This window comes from Lacerta agilis, chromosome 16, assembly GCF_009819535.1.
Source record: "Lacerta agilis isolate rLacAgi1 chromosome 16, rLacAgi1.pri, whole genome shotgun sequence".
NCBI lineage: Eukaryota > Metazoa > Chordata > Lepidosauria > Squamata > Lacertidae > Lacerta > Lacerta agilis.
In genome coordinates this window covers 20,027,303-20,049,833 of record NC_046327.1, presented here as the reverse complement: position 1 = coordinate 20,049,833, position 22,531 = coordinate 20,027,303, and the positions used below count along the sequence as shown (strand labels likewise).

Genomic DNA, 22,531 nt, shown 5'->3' with positions numbered 1-22,531 from the left:
GGGAATTGTGTGTTGTATGAAGAAGTGTATCTTTCATGCCATAAAATGTGGTGCTTGATGCTAGTTCAGATCTTCTTGAAGCAGCTGGGTTCATGAAAGCTAGACCAGCCAAAAATATGTCCCTATGGACCTCTCTGTGTTCAAATGTGGTATACCTTCGATGGCCAAATGTCATGGACTGGCTGGACATTGAGGAATGGTTAGAATGGCTAGATACTGATGAGTGGGCACTGAGAGAAGAGAGGTTGGAAACTGGCTTGGAAGAAGGGATCAGTGATTTGAGGGAGCCTAGAACAGCCCGGAGATGAGAGGCAGAGGCAGGAGAAGCTGCAGGATTGGAGAGTGAAGAATAGGTGTGCAGGAGGAAGGAGAGGTAGGTCAGTCTGGTGGAGAGTCAAGGGCTTCCACACCTCCTACTTCTGCACCCACCTCCCCTTCTCCACTGTCTCCCAGGACCAAGGGAGGATGGAAGAGGGAGGAGCAAAAGCAGGTTCCATGCAGAAACAGTCTTTGCCTGCTTGTGTGCAGCTCTAGTGGGGAAGATACATAAGCTTAGGTTGGGGGTGGGGGCTGGCCTCTCTGTTGTTGCTCTCTGTTGTTGCAACTGCCTCATCAGGTGCACACCTAGGAGTAGCTGAGAGACGTAGGACTTGACTTTTCCTAACTTGCAAGTGTGCTTTTGACAACAAAGTATTTCCCGTTGGTTCCTGCATGCATGTGAGCTTCTAGAGGTATCTAGCAGGGCTGCGTTGGGACTCAAATGTCTTGTCTATATGAGCATTGTCTATCCTGCAATGCAGTTCTCATTTTTTCTACATAATACTTTAGTAAAGCGCAGTGTTCAGGACCTGCCTTACTTCAGATGTTGTACTACTCTCTGATTTATTTTTCCATTGCTGGGACTCACACTTGACTTATTGAATGTAGCCCCGAATCTGTGCACCAATTTACAGTCTGAGGTCTCAGTCAGATAAAATAGTAGTAGTAGTAGTAGTAATAATAATAATAATAATAATAATAATAATAATAATAATAATAATAATAGAGAAATACAAATGTTAATAATAAGAGAAATATTACACTGGAGCGTATTTTACATTTACACTGTAGTCTATGTGTCTTATTGAATACACAAGTGTAAGTGTGTGTGTGTGTGTGTGTTAGGTCAAGCAGGGTTTTTTTAACGTGAAACATAAAATGGTATCTTGAACAAGCACAGCGACTTTTATATTACTCTTTCAGTCTTCAAGGCATATTGCGTTACACTTTGCATTTTTTTTCTTCCTTCGAAAACGCGACGGTATTTCAACTTGACGTGTGGAATTTCGCCCTTCATGTGCCTACTAAATTTCATTCCGATATCTCAGTATTCAACAGAGCATTACAAAAGGAGTGACAAATCAACAGACGTACACACAGAATGCCAAGTGAGTGTGTTAAACCAAAAGCATTACTTCTCTTGCCAAATATTTCATAAGCATGATTAGAAATCAACTGTGGAAGATTATGATCAATGATTTGTTTACATTTGTGTTAATATGCGGACCACCCTTCCTTAGTCAGAGCTATGATCGTCTTAAGTCCGTTTCTTGGAGCCTGGTGAAACTGCGGTGTGGTAACACTCACAAGTGCACTCTTGATTTGGATTGTCTTCTCAGCTGAGTTGTGAGTGCTGACTTGGAAGATAAGCCTACCCTGTGTTTATGCAGCGGTGGGCCGAAAAGGATGTCCCCTGGCATGGTTGGCACAACCTCCTTCCCTTTCCCATTGGTTGGATTTTTGCTTCTACCATGATCATAAAGTGTCCTTATAACGTTATATATTTTGACTTCCAAAGAAGATTGCACCTCTTCATGGAGAAATGCCGCAGAGAAATTCTGTAGTTGCACTAAAACTGAAAAGGTGCTTCCAGGGGCTAAAAACAGGATTCCCTTGGTGTACAGTAGCATTGTAGAAAACCTTACAAAACTCTCCCCATCACAGTTTCTCAGAGTATTTTAGGTTCTTTCCTAACACGCACCCCTGCCCAGGGCTGGAGTAGCACTGATGCAATAGCGACCATTGTTCTTCTGTTGTCGGTTTCTGGACTTCGTTAAACTGCTAGATATATGCAGTTTTCAGTTCACGTCTTTTTCCCTTAAAAAAAAAAAATTGCCTCCGGAACATAAGCCCATTGATTAAATCACAGCAGAAAGGGGAATGTTGATGTGACGACATGACCATGCGTCAGGATCTCCTTTTGTACTGCGATTTAATCAATGCACACCATGTTTCAACAGTTATTCCTCCTTCAAGCACAAAGGCTCTGAAAGTTCTGTGGTTTCTCATAATTCTGGTTCTCAAAAGATTTGGAGCATTAGCATTTCTCCTCTCGAGAACTGAAACTCTGTTGAGAGCTGGTCTATACAATGTGATGAATGAGCTGGTAGTCTTAGGTGATGTAGTCTTTTCCACTTCAGAATACATGGCATGTGTGCATGATGGTCATGTTATTGAATGCTCCTCCACATGGATGGATGATTGATTGATTGATTGATTGATAGATAACTTTCTTACATGCATAAACCAGCACATCAGGGAGGGATTCTCCTATACCTTTCTTCCTAATGAGTGGGTGCTGCTGGTGGTTTACTAGATGCAGAGGGGTCTTGGGTGGTTTGTATTGTTGTTAAGCAAAGGCACCAAAGCTAAAAGGCAGAAATCCCCATTTTCAGGAAAAGGGGCTGATACAACAAAACAGCAACCCCACATTGAGTTTGTTGCTCTTTTGCCATAACTTGACATGAGGCAAGTTGATCTTGTCATATGGAGGGAGTGGGGGAAAATCAATATCAGCATTGCCACCCAAAATGACTTTGTATAATGCCTAGTTCATCCCTAAATAGTAGTTTTGTCTAATAGCCAGGTTATACCCAGAGAGGTATTTAAAAAAAACAACAACCCTGGCCTGAGTAATCATGATTCTTACCTTGTCAGGGAATGGAATCTAGAACTTCCCCAGCAGAATGGGGAGGTACTTTTTTTAAAAAAATGCAGATTTCTTTTTAGCTTTGATGTTCCTATTTCACTTGCAGATTCCATGAAACTGCATTAAAAAACATACGTTGTTTCCAAAATACCGATGTTTTCATATTTTCAAAATTCAGTAAAAACAAGCACAATCGTAATATCCAGTTTCTAAATAAGGTTGTGAAACTTATTGTTGCTGTTATTTATATAGCATTCTCAGTGTGTATAAGCAAAACTAGTTGTAATTTGCAAGTAAACTCCAGTATTAAATGAAACTATACTACCCTACGAGCCGAGAGGGTATTCACAAGAAAACAGGTGCTGTTCTTAGATACAATTGAAGTCTGTGCTTCTCCTTGAATGACCAAGACTGCTATTTTTATTTCATTTGCAAGCCTCTGTTGCAGCCTGTTACTATTTAGTACTTTTCAGGCCATGTTCACAAGGTGTTTCCCTTACTTTCCTGGAGCTTCCTTTCAATATCACCAACTATGCTGTCTGCTGTGAAGGTTACTGTGACTGCCACCAGTAGTTTGCTGCATCAGGCAATGTTTTTTTGTGTTTTTTTAAAACTTTGCTGCTTTCCCATCTTTGCAAAGTCCAGACAGTGTGCAAATGGCATTTTCAACTTCTGACTTTGCCAGTGGACTTGTGCTTGCTGAAGTGGCAAAATTCTGTCTGGGTTATGTCCCTCCAGAATGGAGACAGGTGCTCACATTATTGAATGCTCTCTAACAGTGAAAAGTTTCCTTTGAATAATGAACGTGGTGGGGAGGGGGAGGCGAGAGTGGGACCTTTCTTCTTGACACCCTTGCTTTCTATCTGCAGGGTTTTTTCTTCTCCTTTTTTGTGAAGGAGCTTTCAGTCAGGGTGCTTCCAGGTGGGGTGTTAACTCTGGAATTGCGATGCTTCGTTCATTTGCTTTTCATGGGGCAGCCAGACGCCGTCCTCATTCGGTCATTGATTGCCGTTTTGTGTTTTCTCCGTCGCTCCAATCATTGCCATTTTGTGTTTCTGCCTTTCCATCAATCCACAGAACATCCAGCTGTTTTGCAAAGAGTGGGACAGTAGTCTACCATGTTTAGCACTGCCTTCCTTTTATTTCCCTTTTATTTTGTTGAGGGAGTGTTTGGATGTGTACAGTGACAACGTGTGTGTAGGGAGGAGGGTTGAGTGAGACTAAGAGTGCTTAAGCTCTAATGCTGTTAAAGAATGAAGGTAATATGGGAGGTCCGAAAGAGGAAACCCTTTAAGGAAGCTGTTCAGGAGCAAGCATAATTCCCCATTCAGTAAACCCCACCCAGTCTTACCGTGCTGCTGCAGAGTGTACAGAACATTATGAGACAGTAATACTGATGGCGTCTCCATTATACACCTTTAGGCACCAAGCAAAAACGTTCCTCTTTAACCAGGCCTTTGGCTGATTGGCATCCAATGCCTTTTTAAAATGTGTTGTGGAGGGGGTTTTTATTGGGTTGTTTTAGTTTTTATTTTAATTATGTATTTCGTGTTTTTTATATTGTGATTTAATGTTGCAACCTCCCTGAGACTTGCCAATGTAGGGCGGTATGCAAATTAAATAAATATCATCACCATCATCATCATCACTATATAAGGTGTGATGCATAAGCACATTTGCCCTTCTGCCTTCTCTTCATTGTGCAAGAGGGATGTTTTCAGTTGCACCACAGAGCTTTAGCTTGGAAGTCCCCTCAAGTCTTTCTGTCTGAAGAAGCGGAGCCCACTCAAAGGCTCACCACCTCAGCGAGAACTGGGCCTCAGAACAGCATAACTTTGTTTCCCCAGGCCATTGTGTTGCATTCCAAGGATATGGGAAGGATAGGCTACAAATCCATTTGTAGTTTTATTTCATTTTCATTTTCTGAGGGGAAAATATGCATAGGCTTGTTTGTGTGTCTGGTGGTGCTCTTTCACAGGCCTGGTGTCCAGAGAACCAATTTATGCCTGCCCAAGTGAGATGTTTTAACTGGGTTTCTTTTCCAAATTCAGACCTTCACGTCTTCTTTTGAAACTTCCTTCTTGTCCAGAAGCAGTTTGCCGTATAGTATGGAGAGGCAGCGCTGTTTGAGAACCACAAGCCCAGAGATATACCGAATCTTGTAAAAAAAAAAAATGGCTCTAGATCAACCACTCAGCTTTTCATTCCTATCCCCTTTATGTTGCCTTGCAGTACAGTGTGTGCAATACAGCCCAATGCAGGTTTATTCAGAAACAAGTCCCACTGTTTTCAGTGGGGCTTATTCCCAGGTAAGTGTGACTAGAGTTGCAGCCTATGGTAGGCAGTGCAGTCTGCCTGTCTGCACAGCTAGGACCTTGGGGTGGCTGGAATGTACAGGACTTGGTGCTGTCCTGTTTCCTTGGCTTCCTATCAGATTCCCAATTCTGAAGGGAGCATTTTAAATCCCATCCATATTGCGCTTACCTGATGGAGGGGCCTTCGTCCTCCTCTCCCATTTGCCCTCTCCCAGTGACATATGTGGTGGGATCCTAATCACGCTGTTCCTTGCATTCTGTCTAATAATATCATAGCCACAGGAAGCTGATTGGAGGTTGGGGAGAAAGTTTTTGATTAAGGCCATTAAATCCTATCCAGCACTTCTCTGTTCTCTTCCTCCTTTCTCTGCCCCTCAGGCTGCCTTCTGTGCAGTTTTCGATGGTGAGAGAGGGTGGGAGGGCATTCATTGCAGAAGCACATGATGAGACAGATCTGTGGCAAAGAGAAAGAGAAAATGTTTATGTTACATTTTGAAAAATCAGAAGAAGAAAAACTTAGAAGGAAGGAAATCAGACCATTGGCCATAAAACACTCTCAGACAACCTGTTTATTGAGCATTCATCCCAATTTTGTTCATTTATGGGGAGTTTATATGGCACCAGCTGCTTTTTTGAGCATCCATTCTGTTTGTTTTTCATTTGACACTACATCAAGCAATTGTTATCTCACACGTTCCAGTGCATTTCCATGTCACTTTCCGTTTACAAAACATCTGGGTCATTGCTGGCTTCTTGTGTAAGAGCACCAAATTCACTTCAGTTACTCAACCTGAGTTTGCCACCTGTAAAAAAATAGCAGCAGTCTGGCAGTGCCCCTAGCCACTGTCCAGGTAGCACATTCCTTTACTGTGCCTACGCAAATTGCCACATTGACTCTGTTTCTAATCGCCTCATCGGACACTGGCACTCAAAATGAAGATTCTCTTCTGAGTCTATTTCCATCAGCACCACCAGGATGTCTGGACAACCCCCACCCCGCCAGAAAATCCAAGAAGACTTGTCAAAACTAATTTTGCTTTCCTTGAAATTCATCAGAAGATTCGCCTTGAAGAAGAATGCCCAAATTCAATTGGAATTTCACTATTGCGAAAATCCCTCCTGGCAGCCTGAGGATATGTGGACCCTCCGTCCCATCATGCTGCAGGAAATTTCTCAAGCAATTTTTGGTTTCACCTAAGATTTCTCAGACATTTTTGGCTGGGCAAAAAAGACTCTCCAGATTTGTTTTGCATGTTGCTTTTGGCAAAACCAGGTGACAACCTGGGGATGTGTAAAACCCTTTGATTTCCCTCAGAATTCCCTTAATATTTTTATCCAAGGAGGAGCCCCCACATTTGCTCTCAAATTTTGCTTTCAGTGAATTTCAGGAAAATGTCAGCGGCAGCCACTCTAACCACCGCTTGTGCTTGTGCCGGCTGCCGGCTCTTGCAACCAGTTGTTAGAAGGGAATCAGTCTTGGATTTCCACTTAAGTATATGTTAAGAATCCAGCTAATCAATCTGGATTCCTATTCCCCCAAACACATGTTAGTAGAACACCAGTCATAGGCAACAGAGGACTGCTAGTTGGTCTGGCAAATCATGCCTCAAACTGTACCCCCACCCATATTCCCCCCTTTCTCTCAGCTTCCTATTCCCTCCCTCTAGCTGTGCTTCTCATTCTGCCATTCTCCCCTGCCCCCTTCCTTTCCCCATCTGCCCACAGTTGCCACCCCCTTTTTCCCCATCACGGCATCTGCTTTTGTTATGGTTCCATCCTCTTCCTGTCCAACCCACATTGCTCCTCCCCTCCTCCCGATTGACAGGCCCACAGTAGAGGAGGAGGAGTAAAGGAAAGTGGGTCAGTGTCTCTGGGTACAAGCATGAGCTGTGCCCAGCTGAACTGTACTGGCAGCCTGACACCATGCCAAGCAACGAAGAAGCAGGCAGGGAGAGACCCAGACAGACCAGAAGGGAAGCTCTAGCCAGCCTTGACTTAAATGGGAAGAGGCAGCTCTCCGTGCCCCCTGAGGAAATGCAGCTCTAGCCTCAACTTTGCCACAGCTCAGCTTGTACTTCTGCCTAGCTTTGTGCTTTTCCAGTGGTCAGTGCTACAGCGAGGCATCTGTTTTGCTGTACTAAGAGCTCAAAAACATGTCTTGATGGATCATACCCAGGTCTGTCTTGTCCACCTTTCTGTTTCCAGCAAGAGACGTCCAGATGGATTTGGAAGTTCACAAGCTGGGCAAGAAGGAAATGGCCCTCCCCTGTGCCCCCACCCTTTGACTACTGGATATTTTGCTTAGCAGCTTCAGAGATTCCAGCTGGCATTACCCACAAACCTTCATGCATTTCCTTGTTACCATAAGGCAAGCGTGGGGCACTTTTGGCCTTCCAGCTGTCACTGAACTACAACTCCCACCAGCCCCAGCAAGCATGGCCAGTAGCCAGGGATGATGGAGTTGTAGTTCAGCAACTACAACTTTGGAGGGCCAAAGATTTTCCACACCTGGTCATAGGGGCTAGTAACTTGCATTTAAAAAAGAAAAAAGAAATAACAGATTCCTTGCATTTCCCAAATGAAAATGGCACACAGTGCTTCTGGGCTCTGAGAAGGGAGACTTTCGGTTATGGGCAACCACCGAGGATGTTGCAGTGACTTCCTTTGTGGCATGTGCTTGGCATGCGACTGGAACAAGTGAGACTTCTGTCTGAAGCAGCTTGATGGAGTGCAGGGGAGAAGGGGGCCTTTGCAGCACATAGAGATTAAGCTCTTTAGGACTTTAAAAGCCACAGCTATCATTTTTGAATTATGCCCAGAAAGCTGTAGGGAGCCAGTGTAGAGAATGCATTTTTAAAAACAGGGTTTGACTCTCCCTGTGCCAGCAATTTTCAGCATGGGTGCAATATTTAGGTGTCAGCTCCCTCTTTCTTTTCTGCCCTCTGGTGTTGTCCCTTAAATGGTTAGGCCCAAAGGGTTGGTTATGAGAAGTAAGGGGTATTTCAGGGCAGCTCTACTTCTTTCCTTTTGGTCCACGGCCTCTGTGGACATGCTGAGACCTTCTGCCTCCAGTGCTGTCAATCTGGCCCTCTTTGACCGAGGTGGGAGATGAAAAACGTAAGTTGCTCGAAATTTTAGGTCACGGTGATTTTTCTCCAATTATCTTTTCATTAGGAAGGTGGAAGAGGCTTGAACATCTGTGAAACACATTTAATCTCTGCAAATCGGCTTTACATGCACTATGATTTTATTTTGCTATTTTGCTTCTTGTCTAGCTAGCAGGAGCAACAGAAATACGGGTTTCCATCCAATGAATTTCTCTCTTTTTTGGGGGGGGGGTGTAAATGCAGCTGAGGGAAATCCCTGGAGAATCGTGATTATTTCAGACCTGTTTGACAACAGAGAATCGGCTATGGTTCAGTGTTTTCATGGACTGTTTGCTGTACCAGAGTTTTGGGGTGCACGAGGCGGTGGTATCCTCTGAGGCTGGGTTTCGTTTGGTGTTTTCACCAAATCCACAGTAACATCAGATGCCCTGGAGCATGCATGGCAGCTTCCTAGCATCCCTGGGAGTGCAACATCCCACTTGTGCCTATTCAAAGACTTATGGTGATGTGGAGGGCTGGTGAAAAATGTTGATACCAAGCTATGGCAGATGCCTAAGAGCATATGGGGCAGGAGTCTGGCTTGGCTGAGGTATTCTTCTGGCCACACAAATCCTCCACTCTTTCACCCCATTCATTTTGTGGGCCTGCTCCAGAAAACCCAGCACTAGATTTGTCCCACGAGTCAGCATTTTCTGTCTCACGCTCCTGTATTCTTAATGTTGCCCTACAGCTTTCCTTTGAAGCTCTGCATTTGGGAATATTTATGTGTAGGAGAGAAAGAGACGAGAATTACAAAAGCCCAATTAACTGAGAGGGAGGATTCTTCCATGATGAGTTGGGGAACTGCTGCATATACTGAGTTTTACCGAAAGCAACACTAAATTAATAATTGCGTGAGTGGAACAGCTTCCACAATGAAGCTTCCTCTCTCTCCCCTCCTCGCTGTGCCCCAAAGGGGTGAGGGGACACCCAGAGAAATTGAGGAAGGCACTCCGCAAGGGAGATGAAATTCCATTGTGCTAGCAGAAGTCAACCGCTTCCCCTGAAACAACCTTAAGTGATGGGCAATAAGAGAAAATTATATATATATACAAACAGATATATACAAGTTTGTGCTGAGGCATGGACTTGCAGACACACAGAGAGAAAATCCTTGTGCCATTTTCCAAATGCTATACATGTATTTTCTATGGCTGTCACTCAATTAAAAACCTTAACTGATTAATTGTATGTTTTAATCAATTAGATCTGCATAAAGGTTACATTTTTTTAAAAAAATTAATCACTCTGAAAAAAAGAGTATACTACTTTCATTTTTTGTTGATCTGTCATTGAAGATGCCAGTTTATCACACAGTCCCCCCATGATAGAGAATGTGGAGCGGACACCTATCAGAGGGTGTCAGTTGTGTATATTTCTAGCAGATTTTGTATTAAAGGTTTTATGTAGACTTTTATTAAAAACAAATGAACTGGGAACAAATTTTTTATTTATCAAAAGTGTCTAAATTAATCTAGTTAATTAATTGCCTAAAGTTTGCAGCTTGAATAATGACTGAAGTAGCCTCCAGTCCCTAGATACACTCGGGATATGCACTCTCTCTGTTTCCTCTGGGCAAAACTAGACATCATAATCAACCCAGGGCTGCTACTGTAAACAGTAGTTCCATATTTCCCCAGGCATCTTGTTGGTCACACTAAGAATGCTGAATGAGACGAGCCATTGATTGACCTGATCCAGCAGGCGCTTCATATGTGCTCATTTCCTTCTTTCCTCTTTCTACAATGAGAATTACTTGTATCCTCATATAATTATAGAATCATAGATTTGTAGGAGTTGGAAGGGACCTTGAGGGTCATCAAATCCAACCCTCTGAAATGCAGGAATCCCAGCTAAAGCATTCCTGACAGATGGCCATCCAACCTCTACTTTAAAACCTCCAAGGAAGGAGAGTCCATTACTTTCCAAGTGAGTCCATTCCACTTTCGAACAGCTTTTACCATCAGAAAGTTCCTCCTGATGTTCAGTCGGAATCTCCTCCCTTGCAACTTGCAGCCACTGGTTTGGGTCCTATCTTCCCGAAAAGCAGAAAACAAGCTTGCTCCATCCATATGCAGTTTACTTTTCCATCCCCTGCCCCAGTCCTCCTTATTGGCTGTCAGTAACTGATGTGGGTGGAGAAGTACTTAAGTCGAATGCCTGATAAGTTGTTCTGTGCACTGGATTAGAGGAGAGGAGGTCAAACTTCAGATGGGGCTGCCGTTTTTGGAGGCATCCCTGTGTTTCTTACAACTGGGTCTTCCCTTGTTGCTATCCAGAGCCTTTCTCATTCTCCCACCTCCTTCTGCCTACTCTAAGCTGCTGTTACTAGATTCTCCCACTCCCTTCCAAACATGACCATACTTAGAGCTAGCAGGCATATGAATTTGCTCTACTTTCCCTCATTCCCACTAGTCTTCATTACATGTTGAGAACTGCATCTGAAAATTGAAGGAAAGAAAAATAAGCCAGGCTGGAGGGCAGAGTTACTTCCATCAGCCAAGCACATCAAGTGGGGCACATGGATGCAGGTCTTTCTCATGTGTAGCACCATTCAGAGTAGAAAGTCTTTGGGCTGGCAACTTGAAAACACCGTCACATGCAAGTAAAGTGATATAAAACAAGCGCTGTTTTACATTTATTATCAGTTTAAGCATTTGTTAACTGCCTTCTGCCCAGTGTAATTGGGACAATGGGAAGAAAATGCAAGGTAAAAACCTGTTTATACCGACACAGGGCAAAGCCATTCTAATCTGGTCATTGAAAGGCTGATGCTGTTTAAAGGTCAGCTGGAGCCTTAACTGGGAAGGGTTAGGAAACAGACCTTTGAACCACAGGTAGAAAAGCAGGGTCCAAGGTAGTCCTAATTATGGGCCTGGAAAAACTGGATTCTGAGACCTGCAACAACCATGCCAGTTAAGCACACTTGTGCATGTTTGCATAATGTACTGTATGTCTTTCCCCCTGTAGCTTTGGGGTGCAGTGAAAATTCTGCTGGGTCCCCCATTTCGCTTTGGGAAATTGTTGCCCACAGATACATACGGAAAGGCTGTATGGATTCATTTTGCCCACTTGCCTCCAGGAGCGATGATCAAAGCTCAAGATTTTAAATTTGCTGATGCTGCATGGGGTGAAGCAGCCACAGCTCCCATGGCCTTTGGAGCCAAGCAGGCAGGAGGAGCCTCAGCTGCCTCCCCTCGTATGTTTAAATGCAAATGATCTCCAGGTGGCAAGCCTAGATGTGGATGTCTTCCCCTGGTAGAGAGGAGGAGGCTAGTCTCTCTTCCCTTAGGACACCCAAAGCGACAGCATCATACAGATCCCTTACCTGTGGAATGTCGGGAGGCAGGAGAGGTGGGTGGCGCCTCTAGACAAGAGAGAGTTTCTTGCATGATGTAGGCAGGTGAAGAGAAATCTCAGACAGTGCATTGAGGATGAAAGATAGTCTGCTCATTTATTTGTCTGCAAGACTATGAGTGGCGGGAGGGTGGGGGGACCTGAGGGTAGAAGTTGAATTCTATACAGCAATCCTTTGTCTGGCCTGCTATGCCAGGAGCTGGGTGGGAACTGTACTCTGCCCACTTGTAAGTCCTTGAAGTGGAATCACGGCTGCAACGAAAACAAGCCCAGGCATGCATATTAAATTCTGGTGGATGCAGTTTGTGTGTGTGTAGATTTTTGTCCACAGAGGCGATTACTCTCCTGCAATTGTCACATGGGGTGGCGTATGGAGAGCAGAGCTGTGCTTTCATCTCATGCACCGTTCTTCATCTGTTGAGGAGTGCCTAGAGGGGAAGACAGCTGCTCTTTCCTTGCCATTTTGCATTATCACATGCAACATCATTGCCGCCTCTACCACCTCCTTCCATACCATCATGGCCTGTTTTCTGAGCTTCAGGAAGGATGCACCAGCACAGTACTTCTTCATCCATTCTGAGCTTACTAAAATATTTGTTGTTGTTGTTCAGTCGTGTCCGACTCTTCGTGACCCCATGGACCAGAGCACGCCAGGCACGCCTATCTTTCACTGCCTCCCGCAGTTTGGCCTAACTCTGGCTAGTCGCTTCGAGAACACTGTCCATCCATCTCATCCTCTGTCATCCCCTTCTCCTTGTGCCCTCCATCTTTCCCAACATCAGGGTCTTTCCTAGGGAGTCTTCTCATGAGGTGCAACCCTGGTAACCTGGAAAATAGTGGGATGTAATTTGGGGCAGTTTCCTGGCATACAGTTCTCTCCCACCATTTTCATCATCATCATCATCATCATCATCATCATCATCATCATTTATTATTTATACCCGCACCCATCTGGCTGGGCTTCCCCAGCCACTCTGGGAGGCTTCCAACAATACAATAATTCATCAAACATTAAAAGCTTCCCTAAACAGGGCTGCCTGGGTGAATCATGGTGGGACAAAAGCACACATGCACGTAAAGCGTGTATGGAGAAGGGGGCAACATCTCTGATTATGTCTCCTGGGAAAGTCTACAATACAAACTGTCAAATGGAGTTGTCACCCCAAAACTCCCCCTTACAGCTATCCATTTGTCATTAGTCAAAGTTCCGAGGCCTGTCTTTGCCCTTACTCACTGAGAGTCCTGCTGGCTTCAGCAGGTGAAATGTGAAATGTGTGAATATAAGGGCCAGGGGGGAAATAAATGGGAGAAAGCTGTGGTGAATTTAAACGTACAGGTGGAAGCTCCAGGTTGCCAAGTAACAAATGGTTTACTTAAAGTTTGACCAGTAGATTGACTTGCTTCCTGAATCTAGCCAATTATATAATTCCAGTCTAGCACTAATTGGGGGGGGGGGGGGAATGTGTGTGAAACAAAACTGGAATCGGCAAGAATGAATAGCTACTGAGTACTTATTTAAGCAGCCTTCCCTAACCTGGTGCCCTCTAGCTGTTTTGACCTCATCCTTGATCATTGGCCATGGAGATTGGTGCTGATGAGAGTTGTACTTAAAAACACCAAATTGGGGAGGCCTGATTCATAGGGTCACCTTTCCCAGCAGAGCTGCCATTTTATAGGCAGCCCTTGCATAGAATTCTACAGACCTCCTGACCTCCAGTAGATAATGCTTTTATAAGAAACAATTAAAAGCAGCAAATTAGCTAGCTTCTGTGAAACTCAAAATACAGCTTGTGAGTTGGTTAGTTCTAATAAATATATTGCTCTGTTGCTGCTGCATGGCTTATTCCTGACCTTGTTCAGTATGCCGCTATTGAAATAACATTTTTAAAATTTGGATTAATATTAACAAGTTTCATTGAGCCGCTAATGGCCCAATTAAGGAGGATTTTCACTTCAGCTGCTTCCAGTGGGCAGTCCAGTAATAGGCACCATATTTGGATCAATTGGCTTTGGAGAGTAACTACAGATCTGCAAATTAGTCAGTTTCCAGTCTAATGCTGCTTTCAGATGTTTCCATCCTTATGTTTGCTATCCTAACAATGTCTCCTCAGAAGTCCTGTTGAATTCATTGGTGCTTATTCTCAGGTAAATGGAGTTAGGATTGCCACCGAAATTGATCAGCATAATAAGTCCAGAAATGGCAGATCAGCTCACATCAAATTTCTCAAGCATCCAAGAGGACCTAAAAATCCTAACTTTTCATACCAGATGTGGTTGTGGAGACCAGAGACAGATGACAATTCTATCCAAGAGCTGAAGAAAGTTTTGCAGAGCTTTCATTTTCATTGTGTATCCATTCTTTTTTTCTCTAATGAAATAGGTATTACAGGCTTTTGAAGCACTACTTAATATGCAAACAATGGGCACAAAGATGATGAGAACCCCCGCCATGGGCAACGATGTCAGTTTAATACCACCTTTAACTCACTGAAATAACATGGATCTGACCCCAACCTTAGAAAAGTTGTGGAGGGTCAATTATCACATGTGTCAGGAATGAGGAACCACACATGTTCTGTCATATTCCACATGTTGTTGACCTCGTAACACCCATCAATCATGACCACTGCTCATGTTGGCTGGGGCTGATGGGACCTGGAATCCAATAACATATGGAGGACCACAGGTTGTTCACGCTTGGCATATGATATGAAAAGGGAGGGAGACATTTGTATGTCCCACTGCCAATTGACACAGGTAGGGTATTGCTGAATCTAGTACAGTTGTTTCCTACTTTCCTGTCTCTTTAGTGAGGTGACATCAATAAAAATGGTCACTAAGAATCTTTTAAAGATTGTGCTTCCCACCTGGAATTTCTTTAAATATTACTATTTACCAAAAATAAAATAAAAAGTAGCCCTTCAAATCTATGGACTAATCAATCAGGGACACAATGTTAGTCATCAGAATGGTTTTAATCGACCATCTAAATAATCAACTATGGTTGCAAAGCTAATCCCATTTACCCAAGAGTAAGAACATTGGATTCTACAGGACTTACTTTTGAATAGACATTGTTAGGATTGAGCTGTGAGGCTTCTTAAGCCTAAACATGTTTACTTGGGAGTAAACCCCACAGGACACAACAAGACTTGCTTCTGAGTAAATATTGCAGCCTTAATAAAACAGATTTAGGTGGTGGTGGTGGTGGGGAACACTTGGAATTTTAAAATCCAGTAGACCAAGACTAAACCAACAGTACAACAATAAGGCCAACCTTAATTACTCCTTCATAGACATGAAAGTCAACAAACATTTCTAGAAGGTGGGACAGAATCAGCCAAGGGGTTAGGCCTCTCTGGGGAGTGTCAATCACTCAAGGAGAGGAGGCACATGATTTGCTTGCACAAGCTCTCAAACTTTGGACACTTATAAATATTTAAAGACATCTGGGAGTGAAGCAGATTTCCCCCCCTGTGTTCTTAGGAAGTTCTTCCTAAGATGGCAGTTTCATATAGCCATAGCGTAAAGTTCCAAAGATGAGCAATCATGACAGAAAAGATCCATGTTTCCATGAGTAAAGGGGCCTTTTCTACAGATCTTGGCATGAGGAGAGGAGTAAGGGAGCAAGTGCTCCTTTGGTGATCACTGACTAGAATAGTCTTTATTTCTATTGACGGTTTTAGAGTCCAAACAAGTGGTCAGTGGGATAACGATTTAAAAAGAGAGCGAAGTGGTTGGAGTTTCAAATCCCTACTCAGTCATTAAAGTCATTGGGCTGTTGTGAGGATAAAAAGGAAACAGGGAGAACCCAGTATTTGAACTTCTGGAAGTTGAGGTGGGATATAAATAAGGTCATGATTCATTGCCAAATCCTACTCATCTCTCGTTGTTTCTCCTGCATGTGGATTTCTCTCCCCTGACCAGAGTACTGTCACAGGAGCTAAAGAGCAGAACTGCTAAGACCAGGGGGTAGAGACTGGTGGAGTAAAGGTGTAGCCGAATTTCTCCTGGTGGGTGAAGGAATTGGCACCTGGTATGTGCCATTGGTGAGCATAGAGTGAAGAGCTAGTAGCAGAAGCCCCATTTAAGCCAAGCAGAAAGTGGGCTGCTCCCTTGTTTCTGGCTCCTCACCTGGAGATTTTAGTTCTTCTTTTGGTGCCATGAGAACTTCAAATCTGAAATCTTTACTAGCTAGCCAAGGCTCATCACCAAATCATATTACAGTACAGCAAAACACCACTCAAAACATAATTAAACTGATAAAACAGTCCATTACATTAGCTGACATATTCTGTGACAACAGCAATCTATAACTGTAACACCCATTCTGCTCCAAAAAAACCCAGATCCTACTCATGGACAATTCAACTTAATAGTTTAATAACAGTCATCAATTATCTGACATTCTTCATCCACCACCTTTAGTTGTTCGCAGTTGGCTGTTTCTTTTGGGCCTAATCTTGTGGCTAACACTAACTATCACTAATTTCACAAAATCACCCTTAGAAGCCACTTCTTGGAGTTGACTCAATTGAAATTAATCATAGTTAGTGTGAGTGACGGTTTGTTGCTGTAGACAATCCAAAAAAAAATCATGGGTAACCAAAAACAAAGCAAACACATCCAAACTTCCCCTGGCCAGAGGAGAGCCTGAGGCTTATTGTAGCTTGTTCCTGCATATGCATGTCTGCTAAACCAGATGTCCTTTTTGCCACGGAGAACCACATGTGTTGGTGGGAAGGAACTCGTGCCAGTGGCCAAAGCCAGCTATGGGCAGAGCCAATAACACACACATGCCAGGGTGAGTAAATTTTGTTTCTCTAATATTACCATTTTGCCAATCTTAAGTCCAGTTCTTCACATTTCCAATTTACAAAGCAAATTTGTTGTTTAAACAAAATAGAAAATTCTTTCCAGTAGCACCTTAGAGACCAACTGAGTTTGTTCTTGGTATGAGCTTTCGTGTGCATGCACACTTCTTCAGATACACTGAAACAGAAGTTTAAAGTCGGCGTGAAAATTCACCAGTATTTTAGTATGAAAGTCTCCTAATAAAAAAAAAGTTTGGGATGCAGTTTTTTCTAATATACACATTTTCCTAAAGCAATATTCCCTAATACAATGCATTTTATATACTAGTTTATTATTATAATAATAATAATAATAATAATAATAATAATAATAATTTTATTTATACCCTGCCCTTCCCAGCCAGAGAACCGGGCTCAGGGCGGCTAACATCAATTAAAATCACAACAAAAAACATAAAAACGATCAATTTAAAATAACAGATTAAAATACAAATTTAAAATTCAATTAAAATTCAATTTAAAATTCAATTAAAATTCAATTAAAATTATATACTAGTTTAGGTAATATATGCACTTATACGCTCACTTTAGAGTAGCATATGCATTTTTCCACACATTACCTAGCTGGAGAATTGCATTGCAAAATTCAGAGAAAATTGAACTTTGAAGGCTAGCTGTGCTTCACTTCACATATTGTTTTGAAAATTGCAAATTTGATAAGTAAACCTTGAAATGTGAACTGAACAGATTTTTTTTTCTCCTATCCCTAGCACACACTCCTACACACACAGACTCCATTGTGATGGGGAGGAAGGCACACGGGAGTGTCATCCCTCCACGCCCATCCCTCCCCATCACATCCGTGCTCTCCCCAACCTGCAAAACAGCTGTTTGAGTATTACTCTCCACATGCCTTCCTCCCAGCTGTTTGGTGGGCTGAGAGAAACATGATTTCCATGGGGAGGAAACTGCACTGCTGTGACTCCAATCACAATTGTGCTTCCCCTCAGGCAGAGAATTTAACTGGTGGTGGGCACCCAGTTGGGCCATGGGCTGCTCACATGTGCACTAAGCCATATTTTAGTGTGACATGTAAACACTGCCTGTGTGTGTGTGTAGTGCTCTTCTGGAGAAAATTATACATCATTGTCCTGGGACTCTTCCTTTTCCGTGATGTGCCATCTGGGCGCATGGGAGGCAGCTGTTTGGTTGTGTTGTAAATTGCCATCTTAATAGGGCACAGCATTTGTGAAGCATTTCTAGCTGCTGACTCTAGAAAAATGTTCCTGTTCTTCCAGTCTTTTCTCCTTCTCCTCAATCATGTTCCCGTTATGAAAAAAAGAAAACGTATGCAGCAGTTAAGAAAAAAAGATGAAAGCTTGATCTTTTTGCCTGAAGCAACGTTTGCAAAACTGGCTTTATTTTGGCAAGAGGGAAATTAACCCCATCTTAAAAGTGTGGGATATCGAAGGGCCTTGTCTTACCTTGCAAAGTTAAAACTTTTTTTCTGCCTGTAAATCACCCTGAGATTCTGAATCCCTTGAGCAAAATCAATGAGAGCTTCTGACAGCACAATTAATGTATTTACCGCTGAAATTTTTGAATTCTGGGGACTTCAGAACGTTGGCCCCATTGGTGATTTTCAGGAATGGCTAGATTTGGTTTCCTTTCACCCTAAAACATTGCATTTAGCAAAAACTAATTTTAAAAAAATTGTTTTTTAAGAACAAAAAAGCAACATCATATAGTAATGAAGGAAAATCTGCCCCACAAAATCTTAAGTTCTAGGCTGTGCAGTCTTTTAGGCACTAACCTCATCTGATCACAATCAGTGGGACTTACCGTACTTCTGAGGAAATTGGTAGAAATTCAGCTTGAACCTTGTTCCCAGAAACCAGAATATTGAATCCAGAAGTAAGGATTATGGATTTAGCTTGGAAGGCACAACTATTAGAGGGAGAATTTATTGCACATAAAACCACGCATAAAAACCACGCATTGCATAATCTTTTCCTGCATCTTACTTGTTTTACTTATTTTAGGACATGGTGATGTTCAATCCTGCATGTGCACAGCATATGCAGATGTGAACAGATTATAGGTGTGCTGTTGGATACTTATTGTCAGAAAGGAATGGGATGCTCTCTCAGTGTAGGACAGGGTTTCCCAAACTTGGGTCTCCAGCTGTTATTGGACTATAGTTCCCATCATCCTTGACCACTGATCCTGTTAGCTAGGGATGAAGAGAGTTGTAGTCCAACAACAGCTGGCGTTTGGGAAACCCTGGTGTAGGTTGTTTCAGGTTGCTGAACTTGCAGCAGTGTCCCTACTTACAGAAAGACATATGCACAAGCAAGCATACAGGTAGAGACTTCTGGTGATTAGTTAAAACCATGTTTGCCTTATGTGCTACATTGCTGAGGAATACAGTGCACAGCTCCCCATGTTTCTGGCATGGAATCCTTAGATATATATCCTGGTTTGGAAGACATGAGTCAGCTTTCAGGTTACATATTAAAATTACCTACGTGAGCTTGCTGGGAACAAACAATAAACTCAGAGGAGACTAACTTTCAAATGAAGAGGAGATGTGTTCTTCAGCAAAAAGCCTGAACAATACATTCTGCTGATGGGTATCTTTACATTTTAATGGGACGATGAAGTGAAAGAGTTTCAAAACTATTTAAGTAGCTGAAAAACTAGTTTTACGGCAATTGCCTAGCTTCACATTGCTTCTCTCCAAATGCACCTTAGCTCAGTACTTGACCTAAGGAAAGAAAGCTTTTAAAAAACGTCATCACAATCAGCTTCGCAAGAACAGCCAGGAGAGTCTCTCTTTATCAACCTGTATCCTCTGTTAAAGCAAACTTTGGTTATGCAGACAATAGGATATTGTGTGTTTGACAGAAACTCCGGCTTCAGCCTTTTCCGACAGAGAAAACTAACTAGGAACTTCAAGTCATACGCAGGCCAGCTGTGTCAGGAGGCCATGTAGACATTTTAATACCAAATATAATAGGGATGTATGGTGAAGGACTGGAAACCCAGGTGTACACTCCGCACAGATGATAGTGTTAAGTAAGTAATATTAAGTAACACAGGTGGCGCTGTGCGTTAAACCACAGAGCCTAGGGCTTGCCGATCAGAAGGTCAGCGGTTCAAATCCCCGTTACAGGGTGAGCTCCCGTTGCTTGGTCCCTGCTCCTGCCAACCTAGCAGTTTGAAAGCACATCAAAGTGCAAGTAGATAAATAGGTACCGCTCTGGCAGGAAGGTAAACGGCGTTTCTGTGCACTGCTCTGGTTTGCCAGAAGCGGCTTAGTCATGCTGGCCACATGACCCGCAAGCTGTACGCCAGCTCCCTTAGCCAGTAAAGCAAGATGAGCACCGCAACCCCAGAGTCATCCACGGCTGGACCTAATGGTCAGGTGTCCCTTTACCTTTACCTTTAATATTAAGATAAATATTAAGGCATCCCTTATTGTCTACGTGGATTTCTTCAGCAGCATTTCTGTTCTTCCTTGTTTGCCTCACTTCAACAAGGCTTCCATTTTTGGAAGGAAGTCTCCTTCCCTCTAATAGCTTCCTTGACTTTATATATTAACTGTGACCTACCAGTTGAACACTGACAGGCTGGAGGTTCAGTTGGGCTCCCTGTGACCAATCCATTGGTAAGGTGAATTTTGTTTGCTGGTAGGCTGGGAAACAGAAGGGTGGTTGTTGACCTGCTTAGGTTTTAATAGCTTAATCCCCTTTTCTCCCTCTTTTTTTAATCTTTAGCCTGCACCGTCGGCACCTTCAAAGCATCGGTGGGAGATGCACCATGCAGTCCCTGCCCTGCCCACAGCTATTCTTCCACACCAGGCTCCAGTGAATGTGCTTGCCTGACCAGATACTACCGTTCGTCTTCAGACACCTCCGACACACCCTGTACCAGTAAGTACCTGGGAGCGAGTGGGTTTGCTTTACACCTTCTTTCCATCGGCCCCTGCTTCCTGCAATCTTCCCTTTAGCTCCTGGGCATTATCCCCCTGTCCTAGCCCCAAATTTGGTCTGTTCTGGCTTTATTCGCCTTAGCTCCTCTGTGCCCCTTTCCCATATGTCTATGGCCCCAAGTCCTTCCTTGCTCCTGTCCAATTCTATTTAGGGCTATATTTCAATGGACATCCTTTGGGACTCACTCACTCCTTCACAGACATGGGAAACGTTTTTACAGAAGATGCAGTTGTGTGTGACCGAGAACAGTAGCTGATTCCTTATCCGAAAGTTGCTGGGATTCCCCCCTCCCCACACTGCTATTTATCTGCCTTCTTTTAGGGGGGTATCTGGCAATGTTTGAGACACAGAATCATCCATGAAGGATTTTTCATTTTGAATGCCATGGTGCCTGTCTGTGGCAGAATGTATTGCAACTGATACTCAGGCTATATTTGAAACAGCCTTTCCTTCTGAATAACCGGAAGGATATGGCTGCTTCTCTACATGAAGGTTTTGCTTCATTTCATTATTGTGGCTTCTAGAGGACCCTTCAGCCTAAATGCTAGATGCAGCCACCTGCTTAATTTTATCTGGCTCCAGGGCTATTTCTAGGAAGTCATCTCTCTCCATTGCCCCACCCACTGACCCACCCATGAAAGGCCACCAAGGAGAGTAGCTGGTTGGGCATCACTATTGGAAAATGCTCTTAGCATCCTCCACCAGTGTCACCCATGTTCCCCAGTGGGGCTGGGTGATAACTAGTTTTCAACATCGCAATGTATCGATAGCTAAACATGACATTATATAGATATATCACAATATATATCTGTGGTGGCAGAGGGCCTCCCCGCAGCGGTGAAGGGCCTTAAAATGTAATGGAAGAGTAGATTTAATAAAAATATTAAATAAACTTCCATATAAAATGTTTAATATATTTTCAACCACTTTAACAGTAGTTTAAGGGATTTACTAGTCAATCTGCATCTGCTTCCTCACTCAGAGGTCTAAGTACAACCTGTGCATGCATACGTCCCACTGAGTTCAACTAAACTTCTACTTTCCTGGGAGTAAGCCTCATTGAATTCAGTAATTCCAGTTACAGGTAGGTAGCCGTGTTGGTCTGCCATAGTAAAATAAATAAATAAATAAATAAATAAATCCTTCCAGTAGCACCTTAGAGACCAATTAAGTTTGTTCTTGGTATGAGCTTTCGTGTGCATGCACACTTCTTCAGATACACTGAAAAGAAATCACCAGACCTTTATATATAGTGAGAGAGTGGGGAGGGGTATTACTCAGAAGGGTGGTGGGAATGGGTGATTGGTTAATAGGTGTGGACAATCTGTTGACGACTGTTAACGACTGCAATTGGGCTTACAGGAAAAGGCAAGGGGTGACATGGCTAAAGATAGCTTTGTCATGTATAATGAGATAAGAACCAATGTCTTTGTTCAGACCAGGTCTTACCGTATATACGCGAGTATAAGCCGACGCAAATATAAGCCGAGGCACCTAATTTGACCACAAAAAACTGGGAAAACTTATTGACTTGCACATAAGCCGAGGGTGGGAAATGCAGCAACTACTGGTAAATTTCAAAAATAAAAATAAATAAAATTACATTAATTGAGACATCAGTAGATTAAATGTTTTTGAATATTTATTTCAAAGAAAAACAGGGGCAAGGAGTTCCATAGGCTTGACTCTGCACCACAGGAATAAGCGTTTTCTTTTATTTGCCCCCTCCCCTCTTCCAACAGTTAGGCTTTCCTTTTTATTTCTTTGGTGTATTTTATGTCCAATATTTCCATCCCCCTACAACCTCTATCAATAAATGGGACTGATTCCTGAGTGTGAGGGGGTTTATTTTCAGGCCCTTTTCTTCCCTCCCCAAAGAACCCTCCCTTCCCAAACAGCCAAGCTGTGAATGGATCCAAAGGAAGATAAGAGTTGC

At 43.0% G+C, this 22,531-nt stretch overlaps 1 protein-coding gene across 1 annotated transcript in view; it reads left to right on the top strand.

Moving 5' to 3' along the window:
• The window catches only part of LOC117061017 (ephrin type-B receptor 5), a 100,089-nt gene that overhangs the window by 34,523 nt on the left and 43,035 nt on the right, over positions 1–22,531 (top strand). Inside the window, exon 4 of the mRNA XM_033173678.1 lies at positions 20,380–20,535. Within this exon, the coding sequence (XP_033029569.1) occupies positions 20,380–20,535 (156 nt within the window). The remainder of the gene's footprint in view (positions 1–20,379; positions 20,536–22,531) is intronic.